Source organism: Oreochromis niloticus, linkage group LG23 (genome assembly GCF_001858045.2).
Source record: "Oreochromis niloticus isolate F11D_XX linkage group LG23, O_niloticus_UMD_NMBU, whole genome shotgun sequence".
NCBI classification, from domain to species: domain Eukaryota; kingdom Metazoa; phylum Chordata; class Actinopteri; order Cichliformes; family Cichlidae; genus Oreochromis; species Oreochromis niloticus.
Genome location: NC_031986.2, coordinates 7,323,707 through 7,349,635, shown reverse-complemented (window position 1 = coordinate 7,349,635; position 25,929 = coordinate 7,323,707). Strand labels below are relative to the sequence as shown.

The 25,929-nt window shown below is 40.3% G+C and overlaps 1 protein-coding gene across 1 annotated transcript; it reads right to left on the bottom strand.

Moving 5' to 3' along the window:
* Positions 1–836: 836 nt before the first annotated feature.
* Positions 837–11,745, bottom strand: LOC100711547 (metalloreductase STEAP3). Its single transcript, XM_005449992.4, has 6 exons — positions 11,635–11,745; positions 10,643–10,904; positions 7,719–7,985; positions 7,065–7,592; positions 6,072–6,236; positions 837–2,714 (listed from the first exon to the last, which is right to left on the bottom strand). Exons 2-6 carry the CDS (start codon positions 10,862–10,864, stop codon positions 2,427–2,429), a joined length of 1,470 nt encoding a protein of 489 aa, XP_005450049.1. The 5' UTR covers positions 10,865–10,904; positions 11,635–11,745; the 3' UTR covers positions 837–2,426.
* Positions 11,746–25,929: the final 14,184 nt, after the last annotated feature.

The following is a 25,929-nucleotide window of genomic DNA, read 5'->3' as shown; positions in this document are numbered from 1 at the left end:
CTAATACCAGTGTCAGTATCGATACTTATACTGATACTTATAATTGGATCAATCTATCCACATCTACTCTCCAGTATGAATCTGTGAGATATTTTACACCCACTATAGCAAACCTATATATTATACTTACAAATTTTCCTGCAAAAGATCTAATCGTTACATGTCAAGGGAGTGGTTTTGTGTGACAGTAGAAAAAGTCACCACAAGAGGGCAGCACGCACATATTAATCTATGTGCGCTTTTTCCAGTCAGTCCTGGTGAACAAACCAGTTGTGGCGCTCCAGCTTCATCAGCAGGAAATGTGAATTTAAAAGCATATTTTAGTTATGACGGCAGGAAGGTAAACACACGTTTCCGTCTCTGTCATATAAACACACATAGAAACTCTGTACCTGGCCATTTTATTAGGTACAGTTTGCTGTTACATGGTTAGACTCCCTGTTGCCGTCAGCACTGGCTTGATTCTTTGTGGCACAGATTCAACAAGGAGCTGAAAACATTACTTTGTCGACTGGTTGTTCATGACATGACTCTCCCTTTCCACCACATCCCAAACATGCTCTACTGGACTGGGATCTGTTGACTGTGGAGGCCATGAAGTGGGTGGAAAAAAATCCAAAGGAGAAGTCGTGCAAGACAATAGAAAAAGTCACCACAAGATGGCAGCAAACACAAAATCACATGTTCGGCCTTGTGTGTGTGTGTGTGTGTGTGTGTGTGTGCGCACAGATTTGGTGGCATTAAGTGTAATATTTAAAGCATGAAGATGGTTTATTTGAATCCAGAAGTTAATCTAATCTGAAGAACCCCAAAAACGACGACAAACACCAGAAATGTGAAAGCACGCTCTGTTATAGAAAACTTTATTCCAGGTTTTATAAATTAACACTTGAAATCATCATGTTGTCACGACGACAGACACAGACTTAACACATCCAGCATATAAATGAAAATCTCTGACAAGAGCAGAAAAATGAGAGTGCACGTAGGGCTGATGTACAAGGGTGTTGTTTTTGGGAGTTTTTTAATGAAGAAAAAGTGTTTAAGTTGGTTAAAGAGTCAAAACTTCCTTTTTAATCCGTTTTTATTTTTCCGCTCCGCCTTCTCCGTATGACAGATTATTTAGAACATGAGAAAGACTTCTTCATTTTGTGCCACGCTTCCTAACAGAGCATTACACCTGAAATTGCATTCGTTTCTACATACAGATATATCCACTAAAAATGAACATGAATCTGAGTTTTCAAACTATTTTCAATCAGTTTGGTGTGTAACAAGTATTAATGTCACATGATGCTTGGTTACATTTCAACTATGGGCTCTTACTTTACCCAATATAAGCCTGCTGTACCTTAATTTAGAGTCAGGACTGTCACCTGACATGAAGTGAGCTTAAATAAATAATTTCTTATTTAGATTTATCCAACTCCTAACAGTAAAATATTGTAACACAGCTTCTTAACTGTGAAATATTACTGCCTGTGTTGGTGTTTACTTCATCAGAGTGGGAGAAAAAAAAAAAGCAGCAGAAACATCTGACATTTTACATCAGAATAAGTCAGAGGCCGTGGTGAGATTCCCCCGAGCGAGATGGCAGCAGCAGACGTGCATCTCGCCGGCCTGGATGCTGCATCTACGTGCATCGATCTGGAAAATGAGAGCAGTTAGCACCTCTAAGTTACGACAAGGCAGGCGGCTGATCCGTTTGAGAAAATGGCTTAATTCAAACGTGTGCACTCGTGTCAAATATTGTGAAAAATAGTGATCTATGATGATATTCAGTGTTTAAATATTATAGTTTAATATTTTACTGTTGCAGTGTTTCTCTGTAAAGGAGAGGATTCCAAACATAGTGTCAACTCTGGGAAGGAGTTTGTTTTTCTTTAAGATACGCCTTTCCCAAAACAAATAGTTTTAACACAGTGCTGATCACAGTGAAGGGAAGAAAAGGAGAAATCAGAAAAGAAAACCTTCAAATGACTTCAAATAGAAACAGATCTGTACAGCACAAAATACTCCTAGAGAGGAACGCAGACAGCGTGAGGAAAGCCGAGCGTACTTCTGATGCTCACAGTAAACCCCATTTAAGCTCGACTATGAGCTGTAAGGTTACAGAGGCTGTTTTGATTGCATGAATACTGCTCTTCAGTTTTGGATTGACAGAAAACAAAGAGATCAATAAAATACTTTAAACGTTAACTAAGTAGTCTAACTACCAATGCATCGAGCAGTAAAGGTGGCACCACCGCTCTAAAAATCTCAAAGAGTCTTCCAGCTAATTGTTGAAGAGGATCCTCTCTGAACCCCCTCGAAAGGCCAGAGATGATCCTCCAAAGTGCTCAAAGAGTGTATAAATCTTTTATCCTCTATGTGCTTTATATTCATGAGTCTGGGTTTTCCATGCACGCCGCTGAAAACGGTGCTTCTCACACATTGCTGACATTCTCCAGCCCGTTGCGGCAGTCGTCGTCTGGCAGGATGAAGCGGATGTGCCGGCTCTTCTCCCAGCCGCGGCGGATCTGCCTGAGCCGGTGGCCCACGCAGGGCAGGAAGAGGGCCAGGCGGCCCAGCAGCACCGCGAGGGGGAGAATGAGGACCAGGAGGAAGGTGGGAGGCATGTAGAAGTGGTACTGGGCCGAGAGGAAGGCGCGGTTCCAGCCGAAGATGAGGGTGTGGAGGGTAGCCATGGATAAGGCGCAGTAGCCGAGTGTGGACTGCAGGAAGCAGAATAAAGGGCTTAATTAATACCTTTAATAAAATCTTACAACACTGATTGCATTTTTTAGCTTCCTTGTGTTCACGATTAAAAAAAATGCAATATTAAAATCGTTGTTTCCATCCATAGATTTAAAAATGAGCTATATTTTAGTTAGCACACTTTTTAAGCGAATTCCACTGGTTCTACTGGAAGTTTCTTCCTGTTAAAGGGGAGTTTTTCCTCCCCAATGTTGCCAGCTGCTTGCTTATATGGTGGTTGTCTGACTGTTGCCGTTTTCTCTCTGTTACTGCAGGTCTTTACAGTTTAATATAAAGCGCCTTGAAGCAAATGTTGTGATTTGGTGCTATATAAATAAACTTGAATTGAACATTTGTGTATACCTTTTAAAGGTATATACTGCATATACCTTTCAGCATTCATGGTGCCTTTACAGACGTCCGAGCTGCCAATTAAATAGGCACCGAAACACTGCCGTACCATCAGTCATGCAGGCTTTTGAACCGAGCGCTGATAAAAAGCCGGGCAGTTCTGCTTTGTATAAAAGAGCTTAGGTCCTGAGACACCGGCAGCATTTCTGAATCATGTTAACATACGAGTTCCTCTTTGTTTGACAAAGCTTTAAAGTGTTTCTGAGCTCATGCATTCATTTCAATGACAGACTCATGTCTGTTTTTATTGCAGTGCCTCCCAAGGGCCCAAGGATCACAGGCATTAATAACTGATTTGTCCCTCGCATACAGAGATTCTGTAGATGATGAGATATTCAAGGACTTCATAAATTTATGTTAAAGGACATTATTCTGAAATTGTTCCACAATTCGTAGATGCAGTTTTTTCGCAGATTAATGACACTCTGCCAACCTTTACTTCTAATAAGCTGTTTTTAGACGCACTCATGTTGCTGACCTGTTGCCAGTGAACCTATTTAGTTGCAAAAAACATAATAGATTTATTGAGGATGAAACTTTTTACAAGGGATATCCCTGAAATTTAAATGTAATTCAAATCAAAAGCAAATAAATAAAAGAAAAAGAGCGGTGGGATGGTCGGCGACGAAGACTCATGTAGCAGTTAGGGTTAGTCTGAGACTAGAGGCTGTTTTTGACCGTAAAACTCATCGTGCAAGGGCAGACGGGAGGGTGGGGGGTCGTCAGAGAGCCAAAGCCAACAGCCAAAGGCGGCTGCAGGTTTCTGCTATCAATCCTTCCACAGGTTCACCAACAGAAACAGTGCTCTCCAAGTGCTCGAGCTCAGCTCGAGGTGAATTAAACACCAAGTGAGCTGCAGTGGCAAGAGATGAATAATTTTCTATTTAGATCATGTGACATCCTGCAGTACTTACTGCAGTCCAGTCTGATGGCTGGTGGGGTTTTAATGATTTAAAAACTTCAAAGTTTGCTTGAGTTTATCCTCACTGCTAAAAGCAATGATAAATTTATGGAAAGGTGCAGGTCAGGGTAGATCATTCTGCTTCGTTTGCTTCCAAAGAAAGCCTTTTTATGGAACCGGTGTACCAGTTTTGCTTAAACACACATACTAAAAAATAAACCATAAAAAACACATTATTTTTAAACCCAGAACATTTTTTTTTTTTGCATTCGTGTCACCTAAAACAGTGATTCCTAAAGAGTGGCCAGCCCTGGTGGACTGTAACGGTACTGCAGGCAAGCCACATTAATAACAAACAGTCCCGATCAAAAGATGTTTTCAATAAATTGCATGCTCAAATATATATGTTTTGTATCACTCCCATTTCTTCTTGTTGCATGTTGAAGCTCTACTTGGAACCTTGTTAAGATTCAACCATGCAAAATATGATTTTTTGCCATTTTTCAAGTGCTCTTAAACTTTTGATCGGGACTGGAAGTCAGTTTGAAATTACTTACGCACAGATTTATTTGTTTGTTTTTTTGTTTTATTTGAAAAAGAACAAAGTGCAATATTAACATAAAGGCTGCCATGATGCATTGTAACACTGTTATCTTAAAGCTAATTTGCATCTGCAATCCCTTGGCAGGTTACATATTTATATACGTTTATTTATTAAAAAAGAGAATTTAAACTGGTAATAGGAGGTGGTTAGCCTGAGATATTACTCATTACTATGACCTAAATTTACTGCTCTTATATTGAAGTTAGTGTCCCAGTGGCAGGTGGGTCACACATTGGGCTTAGCAATTTGCATATGCCTGGGTAGCAACTTATAAATGGACTGGTTTACATATAGCATGTTTCTGCTCTACCTGAGTACTCAGAGTACTTTACATCTAAAGCACCTAAAATATTAGCCAGCTGATAACTGAAATAGCAACTCAATGCCACCACAAAAACTAGATGGAGGAAGTAGCACTGGTTTGTTGGTTTGTTGAGATTTGTATGTGCGTGTGTCTATTAATGCAGCAAAGACAGAATAGCAGAGCTGAGTCAGTGTAGCTCTTCAGAAACACAGCTGCTGTGGTCTTTTACTGTCTTTTTAATCCTGTTTCAACTCAGACAATACAGTCTGGACTTGCCTATTGATTTCACTGTGTTTTGTTCCATTTTTAGAGCTAACCGTTGCTTACACCACTCATCTTTGTACTGACTTTAAAAAAACAAAACAAACAAACACTACCAGTCACTTGAGCTGCTCAGATCTATATAAATGAAACACCTGGATCACTCAAAGGTTCCTTAACTGTCTGAGAGCGCCCACCCTGAAGCAGAAACTAAAAAAAGACCCCAAAAACAGGGTTCTGGATACTTTGACAGCTGCTAGCTCTGACAGTGTTTATGCATTTATTTTTAAAAGGGGGAAAAAAAAGCACACAAAAACAAACAAATCCTGCACCCATGCTGTTCACAACAAGTCCAGAAGTGCTTTCATCGCACAAACTGTTGACATGTGACTAATCTGAAGGCCACTGAATTTAGGGAAGACGAAATGGGAAAGTGGCACAAACAGACTTCAAATCCTGGAAAACTGGAGGCCATTGGGGGGGGGGGGGGGGGGGGGGGGGGTTAAGGAGAGGAGAGGAGGAAGTGTGTGTACAAACTGAGTCACAACCCTCCTAACGGCTTTGTCACAGCACAAGTTTAACAGCAAATCTGGGGCAGCTGCGGGACTGCAAACACTAAGAGTCAGTGTTTGTATATGTGTCTTACTGCCACACATTCACTATGTGGTGTAAGAGACACAGCGTGCATCTGTCTGCACATCAGAGTGACGCATGTCTGCTCGTATGCGTGCAACTCAAACGTCCTGCCTGTCTCCAACGTCTTTGACCATCAGCCTACAAGCACGGAGAACAAAAAACATTTGACAGCACATGCTAGCATGAAGTATCTGGCTGAAGTATGTGTGGGTGCGTACCTGAACGAAGGTGAACTCCCTCCAGTTGACAGTGTTGGCCACTGAGGGCAGCGAGGTGACAGCCAGCAGAGAGAGCAGCCCGAGAGCCATGATGCCCACGGACAGGTACAGCTCCATCCTCCAAACTTCCTCCTCAACCCACGAATCTGGGCGGCCAGTCTGCACCTGCGTAACAAGCAACGATGATAGACATGCAGTCGATGCAAGGGTAACAGCAACATGACAAAAATGTGAAACTGCCTTTTCAGATCCTTTAACTCTTGAGTGCTAAAGAAGTGTTGAAGAAAAGCACTTAAAAGGACGGTACAAACACCCTTCAATCATGTTCTGATTGCTGATGTTGGACAGTTTGTCCATCAGGGGGCGCTTTGTAACTTCCCCATTTGCCACAAACAGAACAACCAGCCTACCTGGGCAGATAATAACTGAGTAACCAATGACTATCTGTTATTATAAATAAATAAGGGTGTTTATGAATGTTTCGTGTGTTAGAGCCCTGACTTTAGTTCAGGAGATGAAGCTTAAGGCTACGAGGAAGATTACATCTTATTAAGATGCAGATGGTGTCTCTTCTTTTGCATTTTCATTTCTTTGGTGAAGAGGACTCCTCGTCCCACAATACAGCATAGGCCTGATGTAAGGTGCAGACACAAATTTAAACGTCCCCTCTTCAGCACAAAAACACCTATGAGTTCCCTTCTCCTCTGCCTTCAGCATGTTTGACTAGAGACCAGCACAAAGGGAGACATCCTTCCTGGACATTGTATTCAAATATGATGGGGGAACATTGTTGCTTCCACAAACCGCAAGCCCAGTGCTATGTATTTTAACGGATTAAATATAAGTTTACCAGAATACATCAGTTTGTTGGAAAATGTAATTACAGACTGTATATTTATTCTGTATATATATGTATATTATATTTATTCTGTCCTGTTTGTTAGACTCATGGAACGTCTGAACCGACACCTCTCTTCTTCTTCTTCGTCTAACCTGTTCAAAGGCCTTGTTGATCAGCTGGAAGCGGGCGGACTTCCTCATGGGAAGACACAGGCTATAAATCGCATGTAGAACTGCGCACAGGAAGCTGCACAGCCCAAACTGCTTCCTTTGGATCAACCAATGGTCCAGCCAGTTAGGAAAGCGGTTGTACTTGGTGCCCCACCACAGCTGGAGGAAGGCGGCAATCAAACCGGGCAGGTAGACCAGTGCTAACATCACCAAGGCTACACATGGGAAAGTGACATTCACAATCTCAATGGGCAACTTGTATAAATTGTTCTTCTTCGACGTCACGTAGGGATACAAGACATCACGGACGGAGTTATACAGGTAGAAGAAGACAAAGAGGGCCAGAGCGCAGATGATGGGGGTGCGCCAAGATGGAAACAGGTACAGCGGGAGGTTTTCGATCTCTAGTGAAGAGGAGAGGAGGCCCATGTCAACAGGGATGAAGCCCATCCTGCGGCAAAGCTGCATCACCGAGCTCTTGGCGTTTTGATCGTCACTGCAGAGGAAAACCTGGAGAAAAAGACGACGTAAAGACAAAGAAGTTTAGAGACTAGAAACCGATTTCATTTGAAACCGCATTTACCACCAGACCTCCGTGAATGCGAATAGTCTTAGAGTGGTGATGACGTCCCCTACCTGTCTGCTCCCATCCCGTGGTCCTGCCTGTAGCGTCCAGGCTGATATGGTATTAAACCCCTTGACCACATAACTCTCAGGAAATAGATCAGCCAGCTGTTGGGCATTGGAAGGCCCTTCTTGCTTGATTTGCAAACCGTTGCTGACATCCACGAGGGTCTTTCCAGCAAGTGCTGGCTTCAGCTGGACCAATGTAGAGTGGTGCTCAGGGTACACGGCAACAAAGACCAAGTCTGCTTGGTTTGCAGCCTCCATCTGTGAGGTCACCTGATGGACAAAGACAGAAACATTCACACTCGATATAGATATCAAAACTTTCCCTTATATTTAGCTTGTTTCATTAGTAGATTTCCCAGTATTGTTAAATACAGCCTGGTCAAATATTAGTAAAACGTAGCATAGCATAGACCTCTGCTTACAGTATTTACACTAAGCTAAGCATCTCCTAGTACATATTTGGCTCTAAAAACACACCTCTGAACGTGACACATAAATTGTATGTTTGAATTAAAACCCTGTAGCTCGTCGCTGTCAGTCTCAGTCGAATGCTTTGCACAGTTCCCATTAACCACAAACTATGTTTACTGAAAACAACCATGGAAGAGAGCCAAAAAAAACAAAAACAAACAAACAAACAAAAAAAAAAAACTTTATTGGGATTATCTGAATTTCAAACTCAAATAAGCCAGGAAGTCCTCTCTTGCAGCTTCCAAATGAATAAACAGGAAGTAATAACATATGATATTACAGTTCTGTTTAAAACTCTTCCACCAATGAGCCAGACCTTCTTGTAGTTATTAAAAGCAGTCTTAAGCAAGAGTTCTCCAGATTTTCTGAATGTCTATCAAACCCTTTCTGTGGACACTGGTTTGACAAAATCGATGACATTATGAATATAAAGAAGTTGAGCATTAGCTCCATCTAAAAAGCATCTGAATGGCAACAACTTCATTTGCCAGCAATGATCCTAAACACAGTGCTAAAGAATGCTTGAAAAGAGGAACATACAATTGAACACTATCAGTCATGGTCTCGTGTCTCACCCAAACGGTGACACGAGACCATGGCTAATGGGCTCTATTGTAATTTTAGTCAGTGCCATTTTTGGCAGTGCAACAATAAAGTCTATGACAATCATGGAGTATCCTCCCCAGACCTCAACATTATTGAAGCAGTGTGGGATCACCTTGACAGAGAACAGATGAAAAGGTAGCCAATATCCAAAGAAGAGCTTTGAAAGTCCTTAAAGAAGACTATTTAAACAAATGACAAGAAAGCTGTGTAAGCGAGGTCAGGGTGTGTTGACGAATAAAGGTGATAATACAATACGCTGCACCTATTTCCCATTTCCTTAGCAGAATAACAACAAAAGAGATATCATAAGGCACTAGTTTGAGTTAGCTTTTTCCTGGGGGGGGAGTAGCATTAATAGGATGAATGCATGTGTGTGGTTTTTAACTGTGCTTTGACCAAGTACTAAACACTCCATGTGGCAAAGGAGCATATCATTACATACACGTCTTACTTCAATTCCCAACTGCCATTTCTGACTCTATATTCACACATGAGCTTTTAAGGCAACGTTAAAGGTTATTCAGCTGTTACACATTTCATCACATGGCTTGACTCCAAAGAACATTTGACCCTTAAATTTTTTTTTCCTGTGGGTTCCAGGTGCCTATACTGAGCTGAAAGCACACTGGTAAAGGCTCCACCACTGGTGACAGTAGTGGAAGTAGATCTGGTCAGATAGTGTGTGAGACCGGACATTGACATGAGACCATAACTCGTGCCATCTTACGGATTTTAGTCAGCAATTTTTTGGCAGAGCAACAATAAAGTTTACAACATAGTCCAACTCTAACTTCCAGATCCTATAAAAGACAGGTTGATTACTGAGCATGAATTCTAGCAGGCACTGACACTAAATTAGCAAAACGAATGATAAGAAAATGCCTAGCCCTTGCCACTTTCATTTAAAATGATCATGCGGTGACTTTCAGCTACTTATGTTTACTCTTGTAATCCACTGGAGGGGATTTGGATGAACCAGAGTTCACAATAATCCTTATTTAGATAGCTGCCCCTCCCTGAGCCTGGTACCTGCAAAGGTTTCTTCCTGTTAAAAGGGAGTTTTTACTTCCCACTGTCTCCAAAGCACCTGCTCGTTGGGGATCATCTGATTCTTCAGGTTTTCTTTCAGTTATTGTATGCTCTTGCGCCTTAAAGTGACTGTTGTGTTTTGATGCTATATAAATAAAACTGAACTGAAATTATATTGGACCTTGGTGCAGCCTTTCAGCTCAATTTAAGCCAGCCTTTTTCTGATTGGCTGCCCTTCACTAACAGAGGGGTTTAAACAGCAGCTAAGTGGGGATTTCTGCGCTGACTGCCAGAGTCACTGACATCCCATAAGAGTAAAGACAACTGTGTTAAACTGAGCCTTGAGAGAAGACTTAAATTGAAGCTGTTGCCTGAGAGGGATTACTTGAACGTATTTGATATAAGCCATTTTAACAGCATGTGAAAAACATAACAATAGCACTTTCTGGTCCTCATCCATATTTGTATGCTTGTGATAAAGAAACCTTAAAATAAATGATTCAAGCTGCAGATGGGAACTTAATCAGGGGCTGACAAGAAGTCATCTTGTGGTGCAAATGCATTGTGGCGCAGGCTGACTGGTGAAAAGTGATGGATTAACTGCTGTATGCTCCTCCCATACCGCAGCTGACTCTCATCTTCTTCTCTCAATCAGCTGAGATTATCTAGTAGCTATGTTTATGAGGTATAGCAACAACATCCATTATCACTGCTGCGGGAAAAGTCAAAGGAATGTATAATTACCACCAGAGGGACGGAAACAAAAACACCAATTACACTGCGAGTGTGAACGTGAGTGTCAGTGTCGCTGCATATGTCACCTCTGACTCTTCGGGGAACAGAGCCGCTGAGCGCGCAGGGGTTCGGCTGCCCACCACAACCTGATAGCCTGAGGCCACCAGCCTTCTGGCCAGAGAGCGGGAGAAGTCGCCGGTGCCCAGGATGCCAATCACCAGGGTGCTGGGCTCCAGCATGGAGGCTTCAAGGTGTCTGGAGCCCCCGGCTCTTTCTCGAATTAAAGGCCTCGCCATATCATCAGGCATAGTGCACTGACAAACCAGCAGAGAGAGCAGCAGATGAGACCTAAAACAAACATGAATCTTAATAACAGAGGTACAACAGGTTGAATTTGACGGTAGCTTTCTAGCTGCACCATAGCAGAGCACAGACGTCTAATACCCATTATCTGTGAATCTCAGCTGGCATGTCCTAGATCCACAACTCTGCACTATCAAAGCAATGTTACTGTCCAATAATAGCGTAAATGGATATTATGGCAGCCCAAATATAGCAACTACTAATTTTGCTGCTACTCCTGGACACGCTGAAAAAAACAATTAAAAACAATTAAAAAAAACCATAACAATCATACACATTTAACCCAGGACGCTTTCACTTTAATTATTTCAACTTTGCTGAAACACGTTTGCCCCGTTTGATGGGATTATCTCACGCGGAAGGATTCGAGAAAACACACTTTGAAGCATTTTAATAATCATTTAATATTCACAGTGATACGTGCCGAATTTATTTTAAAAAGCTCATACTTCAGAGGCTGTCTCGGTTAATGTTGTATCTTTTGCTAAAAGTGGTTCGGAGTACGATACGAACTTAAACAGACTGAAATCCACACAGACTCTGGCATGAAAACGGAAAAGCGGATTGAAAGCTACTTTGCTTGATGCCCTTGAGTCAACTCGGGAAAACTTTGCCTCCGAAAAAAGTTAAACAAGACAACGCAGGCAAAACGAAGAGGAGCATTTTGGTAAAATAACAGCTTGTCTGACATAATACATCGTCTGTGAATACTTACAGGCACACTGTTTACTCGCGTGTAGGTGTTCAGGCTCCACGCTTCCAAAGCGCTTTCTGTAAACTGGAGCCTTCCTTCCTGATAAGATGACGCGGGCGTTAAAGCCACGCCCCCACGTGTGTAAGCGAGATAAAGCAGCGTAACGGGCTCCATGATATTTACGTGTGATTTCAGCACTTAAAGGGGCGGCTTAACACCGCATTAAGCCTGAGCACTGCATACAGTAAAGACAAAGTGGCTGTTACTCCATTTCCATAATTAATAGGAAAACTTATGCGTTTTTCTCTTAATTATGACGTTTGAGAAATGAAAAGTTAATCCTTAATAGGGGTGGGTCCAGAGGGGGTGTGTGCATGGGCTGGCACCACCCCCACTGGTGTGTGATTCATCTGGAAGTTATGTGCGGATTAGTGTACAATGAGAGCAATTTAGTATGTTTTTAGAGGCCCATGAGCAGTGTTGGTGCCCAGTCTGGATTTGTTACATCCATTTCATATGCTGGTTTGCCTGCAATAATGCTAAATCATAAGCTACTCAGTCGACATGATGACATGACGTGGTTCTGCAGCATCACACATTAGCATGTTTTATCTCATTATCTATGACCTCAGCACATTGAAAATAACACTAAAAGCATTTTAATAGTGATATGAATTAATTTAGAACTCACCGGAAAGAAGATGCGGAGACCAAACCAACAAAAAGCTGGGGATTGCACAGAACTCGATCCGCTCGTCTCACTGCTGCAATGCAAGCCTGACGTCTTTGTTTAGTAATATCGGATACATGGGATCCCTCCAGGTTGAAAAACGATGAAAAGAGAGCCCATTATCCAGCTTCTTGCTTTCACGATCGTGTGATCAAACGTTGCAACTGATAACACAACACGTATGAACCATAGCTGAAGCTGTATCCTGTGTCTAGCCTACTGTCATGGCGGAAAGGGGGCGTGGCCCACCTCCAGTGACGTCAACTCCAAAGCCCTATACAATATATTCTTCTGGTGCCCCCAGATTACTGCTATCGGGTCTTTAAGTGATGATGTATGAACCCTGCTTCCGGGCCAGAACTACTCTGCGTTTAATAAGGCTGTTGTGTATTTAACATGTTTTAATGTTTTATGTTTATCTTGTTCTATTTAATCTCAACAAGCCCCTAAAAACAGTCAGTGATCACCAGTGTTGGTCAAGTTACTTGAAAAAAGTAATCAGTAACTAATTACTGATTACTTCCCCAAAAAAGCAATCCCGTTACTTTACTGATTACTTATTTTCAAAAGTAATTAATTACTTAGTTGCTTAGTTACTTTTTAAAAACACAATTTACAGCCTGAATAGGTGATAAAGCGATAGATCTTTCAGCCCAATTCTACTTTTTCTGCATAATCCATCATACAAAATGTAATCAAATGGAAAACTCTCTTTTTAAAACTTGTTTTATTAGTTTTAATCTTTTAACTTTGTGCATCAAGCAAAAATTAAATTATATGCAACATTCTCTGACTGGAAGAAATTTGTTTAACATTTAAACCTATTTTCTGCACATTCCAGCACATAAAATAAAATATTTTTTTGTGTTTACACTCACTCTTTCAAATAGATGCAAGTAAAACACACAAAGTCAAAGGCTAGTTGCTCTATTTTCACCTGTAAAGCAGGACTGGGGTAGGCGGAGGTTTACCCTGGTGCAGGTGTGCCGCAGCGGTCAGTGGAAGAATCCGCGAGTTTCTCTATGAATTTCCCATTACAGTCATAGCGCACTCGGCGCTTGCTTGGAAGTTAAGGGGGGTTTTTTCGCTGTAAAAAGAAGTTTTCTTCCCACGCACAACGGACGCTAATGTTTTTGTCACTTTTTATGGAATCAAACTCAAAATAAGGTCAGTACTTCCACGCTTTAAACGCTGCACGCTCATACTCTCTCCCGTACTTGATATATTATCCATTGTTGATCTGCACACAGCTGTTGTCACGAACGTCGCACTCGCTTATGTCACTGTCATGAGACATTCTCGCAAAAAACTCACGGTTTTAGTAACGCAGTAACGCAGCGTTCCTACGGGAAAGTAACGGTAATCTAATTACCGTTTTTGCAATGTAATCCCTTACATTACTCGTTACTTGCAAAAAGTATTCGGATTACAGTAACGCGTTACTGCCCATCTCTGGTGATCACGGTCGGCTTCTCTCTGTTTTTATTACCCCTATTACATAGCTGTGTCGCTGGCGATCACGTAGCACATCATTATATACCAGCTAGCCCAACTTCAATAACCCTACAAATGTCACTGCTGTTTACTTTCCTGTCTTCATTTATGTTGGAAGTGATAGCAGAGCTGTACGTCTTAATTTGTTTCGGAAATCTCTCAGTCAGAACATGCTTTATTATATTTAGATGGAAACTAGCGAGCTAACTCCCTGCTAACTTTTAACTCAATTAAATTTCATAAATTTGGTTTTCATGGATGCCTGGATGTTAACCTTAATTGTTACACCTGGTAGCGCAGCAACACTGATCATTTTATTACAGATGAAAGAATTTAGACAGTTTTTAACTCTCAGTGATGCCTCAGTGATCGTGTGACTAAGGGACCTGCAGCGGAGTTTGGGCCCAGACACGGCTAACGACGTCAGACTTAAACACCAGATAGGGCTACAGAGCTGCAAATCTTAACATTACTTTACAGTAGGGGTGTCAAATGTAAGGCCCGGGGGCAAAATCAGCCCGTCAAAGACGCCAAGCTGGCCCACTAAATGGCTTAGGAATATATGAAGGAGAGCATGGACATTGGACTTTAAACTGTATATAACTGTAATTTCAGTTTAAAGTGTATTTTACTTACAGCTTTCTCCACTGATACAGACCTCTGTCATTGCCGTTGCTATTCATACTACAACAACTAATCATGTAAGAGATAAACAACTAAATGATAGAAAACTTCCTATTTTTTCACTATCAACTGTAAAACATTTATGTCACTCTGAAATTGCAGTTTTTTTCTTATTATTTTAATTTGGGTTTAAATGAGGATTTAAATAACTTTACACTGACAAAAAGGGGACTTTCACTGGTTTGGCCCACTAAAGAACAAAATGTAAAATGAGTTTGACATCCCTGCTTTAGATAGTTTAAGCGTATTTTGGTGCTGAAGAAATGAGTATTGTTACGTTACTTAAGTGCGATTATGATTTTTTTTCATGAAAAGCTCTTAATACCTGGTTTGTTACATTGCAAAACAGGTAATTTCTATAAACAGTGTTTAAACTCTTGTGCATGATCAGTTTTCACATAATACATTTAGGGGCAGGGTTGCACATGAGCCAAGGAAATGGAGTGACCAGCCAAAAATGCATTTCTTTTTGTGCCATATATGCAGTTACGTCCATAGGTTTATTGACTGTGACACATTTTTGTATTTTATTGTCTGCACACCACTACAGTGGATTGTAAATCAAGCAATCATGATGTGATTTAGGTGCAGACTTAAATTCAATTCAGGAATTTAGAAATAGTATTACTTTACCTGCTTTTGAATTACATCGATTTTTACTTACAGTGCCCAATTTGCTGAACTTGCATATGGTAGCTGTTCACTGAAACTCTCAACTTGAGGTCCAAATAAATATCAACGCCACACATACATGCACATCCTCCCATCAGAAATGGCAAAATTCTAAGAGTGGCCAAATCATCAGTCTGTTCAATTTAATTGAATTTTATTTATATAGCACCAACTCACAGCAACAGTCACTTTTGCATTGTAAAAAAACTTCGATTTAACAGGAAGAAACCTAAATCAATAGACCTAGAAGATCAAAGCAGAGATTTGCTTACATGATTAAAAACGTCTTCACATCGTTGAACCAAGTTGATAACAAACTTGTGGAGGTAGTTTTGTCACTGTCAAAGTCTACAATCAACCAATGCTTCATGAATGGAACTATAGAGGGTTCATAGCACTGTGCAAATCACTGGAACACTCAGAAACAGGAAGGCCAGATAAGATTTTAAAAATATGTAAAAGTGCCAGCCAGGGTCAGAAAAAAGCCTTTGGAGTGATGAAACCAAGATTAACTTGTAACAGAATGATGGGATGAGAAAACAGTATTTCACAGAAAAAACGGATGATGAAAACATACTGCGAAAGCAATCCAACATTGTTAAGGGCAAAGAAAGTGGATGTTCCTCAGTGTCCAAATCAGACACCTGATCTCAATCCAATAGAACAGGCTGTTCAATTATTAAAAACAAAACTGAATTCAGACCAACAAACAAGCAGCAGCTGAAGGAGGCTGAAGTGAAGGCCCTGCAGAGCATCTCAAGGGGGGAAACACAGCATTTGGTCTTGTTCATGAATTCTGCACTTCAGGCATTCAATTGACTGCAAAGGGTTTTCATCCAAGCATTAAAACAGTCCTCATATTAGTTTGTTCAATTCATTTGGAGCCTTTGGAAATGGGGGATGATTATGTAACCGCAGTAAGGTTGTACTGGATTATGTGGAGCTTCAGGGAAGGAAACAAAGAAAGATACAACAGTGAATCATCAGGATAAATAACAGTAGGAGACATGCTGGGGGCAGAATATAACTAAAGAGCTGCTCTGGATAAAGAATTGACCACTATGACATGTTACATAGTTTGCTGAGGCAGAAAAGATTTAAACAACTCCCAGTGCAACAGTTCCCATTATCCGGGCCCCACTTCCTGAGCCAGTTATGGCAAATGAGCAGGCGGAGTGTAATACAGTGATTATACTTCAGTGATTTCTCAGCGATTCATTTTGTGCCACTGTTAGCTCAAAATTCGAGTCTGTACAGTTTAGTGCTAATCAGTTAATACCCCAACAAGTTCTCCAACTTAACAATCATATTGGTTGCTACGTTCGTGCCCAAATTTCCACTCTGTTTTATTAGCCCTGTGACAGACTGGAAACCTGTCCGGGGTCTACCTCGCCCTACATTCTTTGACAGGTGGGCACCTAAACTAAAGGTTAGAGACAGATGGTAGTTTGGGTTAAAATAGCTTTTTTCAACATTAAAGCATTAGAAAATGTCACTTTTCTAGGATACCAGGGTGTAAAGTCCTCTCCCAACTCAAGGTGAAGACAGCACGCATTATGAGGGGTTGTTTCCTGGGTGAGGACAGTTTATAACACCTATGTGCTGACATTTAAGATGTAGATTGTAGATCATTGTAAACAACTAAACATTAACAGCACACAGTTGAACAGCACACTGGAAAACACTATAAACACTGCCCTGGTGACTACATGCTAGTCTTGTTGAACACACCATTATTTTTATGTTAGGAATATAATGCAGGGGTACGCTTTGAGCACATAGTATGCTCAGTTTCAAGTCTGCTGACTGCTCTTCGTGTTCATTTACAAAACACAGAGAAGCCCATGGCGACAACGCTCAGCTTGAATCTTCACAGCTAATGTGTGGCGACACACCAGCCTCGGCTATCCTTTATATACAGTCTATGTTCCAGCCTTACAGAAATGCTACTGTAGCTGGAGACTCAATTATAAGAATAATTTTAGAGGCGCATCCCAAACTGCCAGGTCTGCTTGATGAAGGAGTAGTAACAGTATATTAGATAGTGGCGCCTCACATTTTCCCTATTGCTATTAAATCGGAGTATTTGATACACTGGCCTTGGGATTAGAAGAGAAAAGCAAAAGCAAATCTGTGTTTAAAAGCTGCCTGACCGCAGGACACGCACTGTCAACATGACTTCATCATGTCTGCCTTTGCCACTTGCAAAAGGTTGAATCCCCGCGGCTCGCTGTGCTGCATCAGTGCCACCACACACAAACACACAGTCTTTCTCCCTCACCCTCACTCAGCTATGGCCTCTAGTTTGTTTATATCTTTAATATATATATAAGTATATGATGTTGAGATTTCGTGAATATGTATCGATTACTGGTGAATGCAGGGTATTCTGATCCAGTAGTCTGTTTACACATTTGTTAAAGGAAAAAATAGTACTCTTTTTATGGATTCTAATGTTAAAAATGATATCAACTCCTACGAATTGCCTTGTCTATGTGGCTAAGTGAATGAAAGCAAAGCAAAATTCATCATGAATCAAAAGGGCTTGGATGGGAAATATTGTGGCAGGGGACAAAAGGCAAGGTCATAAAAAGTTTGCCTGCAGGTGGACAGGTACAGCGATGCGATGTTAACATCTGACAGGACCTCAGTGTCAAAGTGCTGCAGGCAGGAAGGCGCTTCTATCAGAGCCATCAGGGGCAGAGGTGTCTCTAGTGCCCTTCATCGGGGATTGGGGTCACACGTTGAGACAGGAGCTGATGTTGCAGTTCTCCTCGCTGTCCTGTTGTGGTTCAGTTACAGGTTTCTCATGCACATTTGCAGTAACACGCTGCGACATTTTACTCGCAGCAAATACACTTTTTGGCTAATTAAAGCTTCGGACACGGCGTTAGCAGTTTTCTGAATTCCTTTTTTAATGCTGTAATAAAAACACAATATCTAATAGAGCTTTAAAAGTAATGCTTTACTGTAATCTGATTACTTTTTTCAAGTTGCACAATATGTAATTAGATTACTGTAACTTTCCCATAAGCACGCTGCGTTACTAAACCGTGATTTTTGTTTGTGAGAGTGTCCCATGACAATGACGTACGAGCGTGGCAGCAACAGACGTGTGTAGGATAATATGGAGTGCGGGAGAGAGTACGACCATGCAGCGTTTAAAGCGCGGACATAGCGTTCGCTGTACACTCTGCGTGAGAAGAAAACTTTTTTTCTACAGCAAAAAGTTAAACTTCAAATCTGAGCATGCACCGAGCACGCTGCCACGGGACTGTGAGATTCACAGAGAAACCCTCGCAGGGCTCGCAAAATTTCTAAATCTCTGGTAGCCCTTCAGGCAGGCACTCTTCAGTTTTTGGTAGCCCAAAATAAATTTAAGTAGCCCGAATAAAAAAGAGAGCAATTTTTTAATGTTTTGTTTCCTTTACAATATTATAGATTAAAGTATAATATTGTAACAGAAACAAAAATTAATCAGAAAATTGTTAAATACAAATCACAACCGTATAAAAATTACAACCATCAACTCAAATACTTGTTTCTAATTGAACAGAAATTTCTATGAACTTGTAAGAACTGTGTAGAACATGAATCAGTCTGTGTCAGATCCTGAATCTGAAAATTCCACTGAAGTCAAGGGTAAGAGGTAAGGGGAACTAAGATCGAGGCCATTTGCTTTTTGAAGTTTGCAAAACTGCTAAATTTGGCCAATGGCAGTTCACTCTTTGCAACATAGTACGCTTTTGAAAGATTTTTCAGGACTTGTGCTTGGTTTATTTTTAGTATGTTTTTTGCAATTGCCGTTTGTTCTGGGAAAGATATTGCAGACTGGGTGTTGCAGACTGGGTGCAGTATAATGCATTTCTTGCGTTTCTCATGGGTTCTGATGGGGTCTTTCTTAAAATTACTGGTCCCAGTTACAAAGGTGCTTGTCTACTCAAATGAAATGAAACTCAACACACCCGGCAGAACATGATGTTATTTATCTCGTCATATTCCAGCCACATAAATTCTTTTGTCCATGAAACCAAAAAAAGCTGAGCTTTCTTTTTGCCTCATAGTCTGATTTGTCATAACTTTTCCGTTTTGTGGTAGGCTTTTATTTGGTTGTCCCTTCTTCACCCTGACCTGTCTTATTTGGCTCAGCAGAACTAAAATACCGGCGTAAATCCTGCTGCTTTCACACACGCACTCACATAACGGTCAGCGATTCTCTGCGCAGTCAACCTCTCACATGTTTAAACTTGCTGTGGGAGATTTCACTTGTCACGTTTGAATAGTAAGCTAATGAGTGATAAGACGATGTCAGAGGAATTGGTGCGCAATTAATCGTCACTCACCAATCAGTGCTGCCGCTCTCTATACACCGTTCGCGCGATCGCAAAGTGAACGGATTGCAAAAAACAAACGCAAATTCAAACGCGATTTCGATATGTCACATATTGACAGTGGCTCATCGATGCCAATAACATAATTACTCAGCTACATTTGCGAAAGAAAATGCAAAAGCATTGACACATATTTTTCCTTCCTATGATAGCCCGACGGGCAGGGCTGAGATAGATTTTGGTAGCCCGACTGGAAAAAATCGCTAGCCCCGGGACGTCGGGCTAGCGATTTTGCGAGCCCTGCCTCGGATCCTCCCACTGACATGACCACTGCGGCACTGGGCAAACCTCCACCCTCCCCACTCCTGCTAAACAAGTGAAAACAGATTTCAGAGCAACAGGACCGCTGTATCTTTGATTTTATTTATTTTTTGCTGTTTTATTGTAAACACAAAAACTTATTTTATATGCTGGAATATGCAGAAACTAGGTTTAGTATAAGTAAGTAAAATGCATTTATATAGCACTTTTTAAGACAGGAAACTATTACAAAGCACTTCACATGGGAATATAAAAGCATATCAAATAAAAACATATTACACATGAACATTACCTAAATGCCTGTCTAAACAGATGTGTTTTAAGCTGTTTTTCAAAAGAAGCCACAAAGTCGATGGTGCGTTGCGGGGGACGTAAACTGTTCCACAGTATTGGAGCAAGGGTTGGGAAAGTGCGATCCCCCTTTGTTTTCCAGCAGGTCTGTGGAATAGAGTAGGGTTGAAGAAGCTCAGTGATATAGGTGGGGGCCTCACATCGTAAAGACATAAACGTAAAAGTGAGGATTTTAAACTGATATCTGTACCCAACCAGAAGCCAGTGCAAGGATTTGAACATGGGAGTGTGTCAGGATCCAAGCGGCCAGGAACACACAGGCACAAATGTAATCTTCAAAAAAAATGGGTTTTATTATACCCCAAAAAGGACAAGAGGATTACAAAAATTCAAAATAACAAAAATAAACTTTTTTTTAAGAACCAAGTGGGCCCATTAAAGAGGTTAACTTAACAGAGCTTTACTCAAAAGTCACTTAACAAAAACATAACTCAACAAACTGACCTGGCCAAATGAGAAACAGCTCCGGTTATATAGCAAATGAATAAACCATTATATACACCAAAGGTGAAAACTAAAGAGATAACAGCTAACCATCATTCAAGAATAACCCCATTCCCCCTGCACGATCACAATTGATGGTCCAGTCCACTTTATTGGCTTCTGCATTTAAACCAGCTCCACCCACAGCCTCCTCTTTCAGCCAAACCAGGAAGGACTGGAGCGGAGGTCAGGTAACTCAGAAAGAGCAGAAATATTATCAATATAACATACCTATATAAAACAACAAACAATGCAAAGCAGGGTCTATGCCACCATTTGGGCTATAGCTTAGTGCTGTCATGCATTACAGGTAAACTCAAAATAACAAATTAGTTAACTTATGATCACAGAAGCTTTAGAGCATAATGTAAACATAAGACAAAAGACCAAATGAATATTACCTAAGTATCTTAATTGTGTGGTTGCATGCAGCCATCACAGAGTGATATGGGAAAATTTATTACTGTGGGTTAAAAGCCTTGCTGCGGCATTTTGGACCACTTGAAGGCAATTTAAGGAAGCAATAGACAGACAGGAAAAGAGTGCATTACAATAGTCTAACCGGGAGGAGATGAAGGCAGACAAGCATCTCCATTTCACCTTTGGAGACAATAGTCCTAAGTTTACCAATATTTCTTAAATGAAAAAAGCAGGAGGGGTCACAGACCTGATATGAGCATCAAAAGACAGAGAGAGGAAATAATTTTGAAACTGCTAATGATACGGCCTAAAGGAAGAATATATAGTGACAATAACAAGAGGCTTAAAACTGGTCCTTGTGGGACTCCACATAAGAATTTAGCTACATCTGACCAGAAGTTTGCATCTGAAACTAAAAGTGTTCTATCCGCCAGAAATGAGGTGAACCATGTTTAAATGTTAAGTCAAAGACTGTTGGATATAATTTAATTTTTGCTTGATGCAATGTGCATGAAGTTAAAAGATTAAAACTAATAAAACAAGTTTTAAAAAGATACTTTTTCATTTGATTGAATTTTATATGATGGATTATGCAGAAAAAATGGAATTTGGCTGTAAGGTCTATTGCTTTATTATGTATTTAGGTTGTGTATCATGGTTTTAAAATGTAACTAACTAATAAAGTAACTAATTCCTGTTGAAAATAAGTAATCAGTAAGGCAATGGGATTACTTTCTTGGAGAAGTAATCAGTAATTAGTAACTATTTACTATTTTCATGTGACTTAACCAACACTGTTCATCACACAACAATGTCATTATAATTCAAGGGAGTTTATGTGAATCACTAATAAGACCAAGCTGGAAAATAAACTGCCAAACACTGTAGTTCCTCTGATGGCCACTGGAGGCAGGCTACAAAAGTGAGTCAAACATAGACCCCCATATTACAATGCCCAACTTACCCAGCTACAGACTTAGGAAGCTTGTTTGAGATGTGTTTAGAGGCCCAGGGTAATTTATTCAGATTTTTAAAAATATATCTTTAGTAACAAAGCCATTAACTTATGATAAGGCTTTAAGATAGGGGCGTGGCAGGTGTGACAAGTGGGATGGCTGTTAGCTAGCTGGACATCTGTTAATTAGGCTCTGAAATGAATCTTTAGACATTGTTTGTGCTGCTGGTTCCTTCTGTATTTTTAATGGAATCATCTGATAAATATGTTGCTTTGTGGTACAACCTCCCCCACCCCTACCCCCAAAACAAACAATCAAATAAAAAAAAACAACAAAAAGTAATAAAGTTTGTGCTTCATCAAAAAAAAAAAAAAAGTCCCCTCTTTTCCAGGGTTTTGGACTTATTCCTGCAGCACTCTGTACGCAGATTTCCCTTTGAAACCACAGGAGTTATCCCCTGCTGGCCTTTAGAAAGAAGGCGGGACTTTATTTAGTTGTTTCCATCTTTTATATACAGTCTATGGTCACAAATAAAATAGATTTTAAACACCATTTTCTACAGTTTTCTACAGGTTTGTACAGGTTTAGCAATTCAATAAAATTACTGAGTATAGAATTGGCTTTGTAGGAAAATAGAGACCAAATTAAAAGTATTAAAAACTGTGCTGAACTGATTTAAAAATAAGAAATAAAACTTAAATTATGCTGTTAACACTTGTGCATTTACATATGTTTTTTTTTTTAACTTATGGTAAATTGTATACATGGTAAACAAAGATGTCAGAACCTACAAGTCACCTCTTTCTTTCATATTTTACACATATTTTGTCATTCATATTCCTCATTTATAATATTTCCATTTGAGTATGACAACTAGGTCAATATTCCACGTAGAGTCGTAGATGTCAGTCTAACCCTGAACAGATCTCTGGAGATGTCATAGATGCATTTCCAGTTATGAGAAGATGATTTCTTTATTTGCGTGTGTTTCATTACCTAAGCTGATCTCTCAGAGTGACCACACGTTTTGCTTTGTTAAAATTTCTGTATGGTATTATATCCTGTCTTCCCTGATTACACCCAATTTAGATAGGAACCTAATAATGCGTTGCCTCCTTTGTCTCAATGTATGGCTCATGTGCACGACACAGCTGTGCTCTAACATGATTAGAAGCATGGCAGCGCTGCAGGGCAGTATATTCTCAGAAGCCGCAGTGCCTAATGTGGACAGTGTGTCCTGCATGGCTCACCATGGCCTGAGGATACAGTTCACTGTACTAATCCTGGGTAAAGGTCATTTCTGCAGTCGGGGATCACATTGTGCTCTGTGTGCCTTCATGCATACTTATTTTAAGAGTTTTCTTTTGCTATTAATTACTTCCTGTTTCCTTTCAGTTAGAGGAAAACACAAAATTTCAACTTTGCCGGGACAGTCGTGTCCACAAATTTTAACCCCAATTTCATTTATGATTTCACCTTCAGATAAGAAAAACCCAGCCGGACCAATGTTCGGGGGAGTCGGAGCTGAGCTGAGCACAAGCTGGAATTGCTTGGAGGGGGAGGCAGCACAAGGGCTTCGGCTAAGCCTTGTCTTCAGCCTCTGAAGATTTCTCCACATCGCCTTGAGCTTTAAAGCCTCTGTCGTGGATGAGAGGCCCGTGCTCCAATTCCAGGTGCTTAGCTCCGCTGACCTGCCGTTTTGAAGTGTTTCAGGGCCTTTGGGGAAAAATTTTGAGCTTGAAAAGGAAATCAATAGATGCTTTTTATTTTCAGTGAGCATGGGTCCTCTTTATTGAGTCTCTCAAAAGCTTGCAAGTCTTAACAAACAACCAGTGAATGGCATTAACAATAGTCTTATTTCCACTGACGAGCTCATAAAGCACATAGTAAGCGGGGGCCAGCAGCCTCAGCGGGGAGATATTAAGAGAGGCTGTCGAGGCATTTAAGACAAATCTGTATGCAATAGAGTAATGATTGCCCATGCACGTCAAGAATTTTAATTTGCCAGACAATCTAAATCTAAATTCAAGGCCCGTGGTGCTCGATGTGAAGCAAGACATCAAATATGTCCCTGCAGCCACGGGGAGCTTATTGCTGAAGGTGTCGACAGCAGTTAGACATCTCTGGTCCACATCCTGCATATATTAGCTGACCCCCCTACCACCACCCCGCGCCACTCTGCTTTCTGTGCTCCACTTCCTCTGTGTGTGTGTGTGTGTGTGTGTGTGTGTGTGTGTGTGAAGTGACCAATGCAAACATGATGTCAGTCACATGACGTCACCATTGCAAACCTGCCCTCAGCCATCTGATGTGACTTTGAAAGATCTCCTCGTGGTCTGAGTCAAATATTTGGTCATGAGTTTAGCTGCTCTTCATTAAATTTGACTTTAGCCTAAAAACAAAACAAAACAACAACAACAAATATATAAATAAATAAGAAGCAACCCGCATCTTTAATGCATTTAACTACAGAGTTATTAACTACTTCATGTATTTATGATGATCAGTGCAAAATCCAGCATCTGTGCAGACAGACTGCATGAAGCCAAAGCGAGTAAAAAACAAAACATTTTTAAAAGCTGACGGATCAGGAGGAGACAATTCAAGCCCCCAAACTTTCCACTAATTTGTCTCAACAGAAGAATAAATCTATTTTAGAAAACCTCATTTCCATCAAGGGAATGAATGAATACATTTTCCCCTGTAATTTATTCCGCCTACATAAAGAAAATTTGTAAACAAATATGCAGTCATGTGGCTCTTTAAGGCGGTGTATGTACGCATGGATTGAAGCAGTCCGCTACAAGACTGCGAGATGTAAACACTGCCAGTCGTTGACATTTTGAATAACATCTGTGCAAACTTTATATGGCTGGTTCTTTTTGTCAGGTCACTGAAAACTAAATAGAGCATTTCCTGTTACACCTGCAGAAATGAAAGCTCTTTTAAACTGTATCCGATGTTGGTAATATTATTATTTGAAAGTTAAAAAAATGAAGAGAATCAAAACCGCCTATTAAGACCTCCTTCTGCTGTAAACATGACTATCATGAAGTTTTCATTTCTTTATTGATAGAAGGGGTTCAAAAAGTCTAAAAGAAGCATTTTAGATCTAAGTTCTAAGGGGTTTGATTTCAGTAAAATGCCTTTAAATAACGAATTAAATGAAATTTCCCCGTCTTACCTGGTAAGTATGTTGTACTTCTTGGGGCTTGGGCTATATTATGGAGTGGATTAATCTTTCTTCTTTATATCTTTCTTTAATATTCATTATGTTGAAGTGTATGACAGATGTTCTCATATTCAACTGTCCTTTTATTTGACCATATTTCATTTGTGATCACGACTGTTATTATTTACTTACGCAATCATTTTATCTCCTTTCCTTTAAAATAACTGATTTTATGCAATACTTAAAATGACTCATGGACTACCTAAAATTACTAATGTGTTACTTGAAATTGCTTTTAGACTGCTTGAATTGACTTACATTATAATTATTTCTTTGTTTCCTGTATAGACCTGACTTGTTACCCTACTTTTAAGTATTTGTAGGTTAATATAATTATACTGTAAATTCATATAAATACTAAAACTGAGAGGAATTACACCCTCAGTCGAGAGGCCATATTATGAAGTGTTATAATACATAACTGTGGGAATAATAGGCAAAAAAGTGGACCAAACCACTTTGAGCTTTAGTGCTTTAGATCAATAATTAGCAAAAGAGCTTCTAATGCATATTATTTAACACATTTTATAGTCATATTTACAATGATGCAATGACTCAGGTCCTTTCTTATGTTTGCCACAACCTTTTTAAAAAAAACATTGACAGACAGATGTTTTCATTGTGTCGTTGGGATCCACACAA

What these genes read in the sequence shown, in the direction of transcription:
- LOC100711547 (XM_005449992.4), bottom strand. Translation starts at nt 10,864, where the DNA reads ATGCCTGATGATATGGCGAGGCCTTTAATTCGAGAAAGAGCCGGGGGC. An exon ending in CACGGGATGGGAGCAGACAG is followed by an intron (nt 7,593 to 7,718) that starts GTAGGGGACGTC and finishes CTTTTTCTCCAG; the next exon opens with GTTTTCCTCTGCAGTGACGA. An exon ending in TCAACAAGGCCTTTGAACAG is followed by an intron (nt 6,237 to 7,064) that starts GTTAGACGAAGA and finishes CTTGTTACGCAG; the next exon opens with GTGCAGACTGGCCGCCCAGA.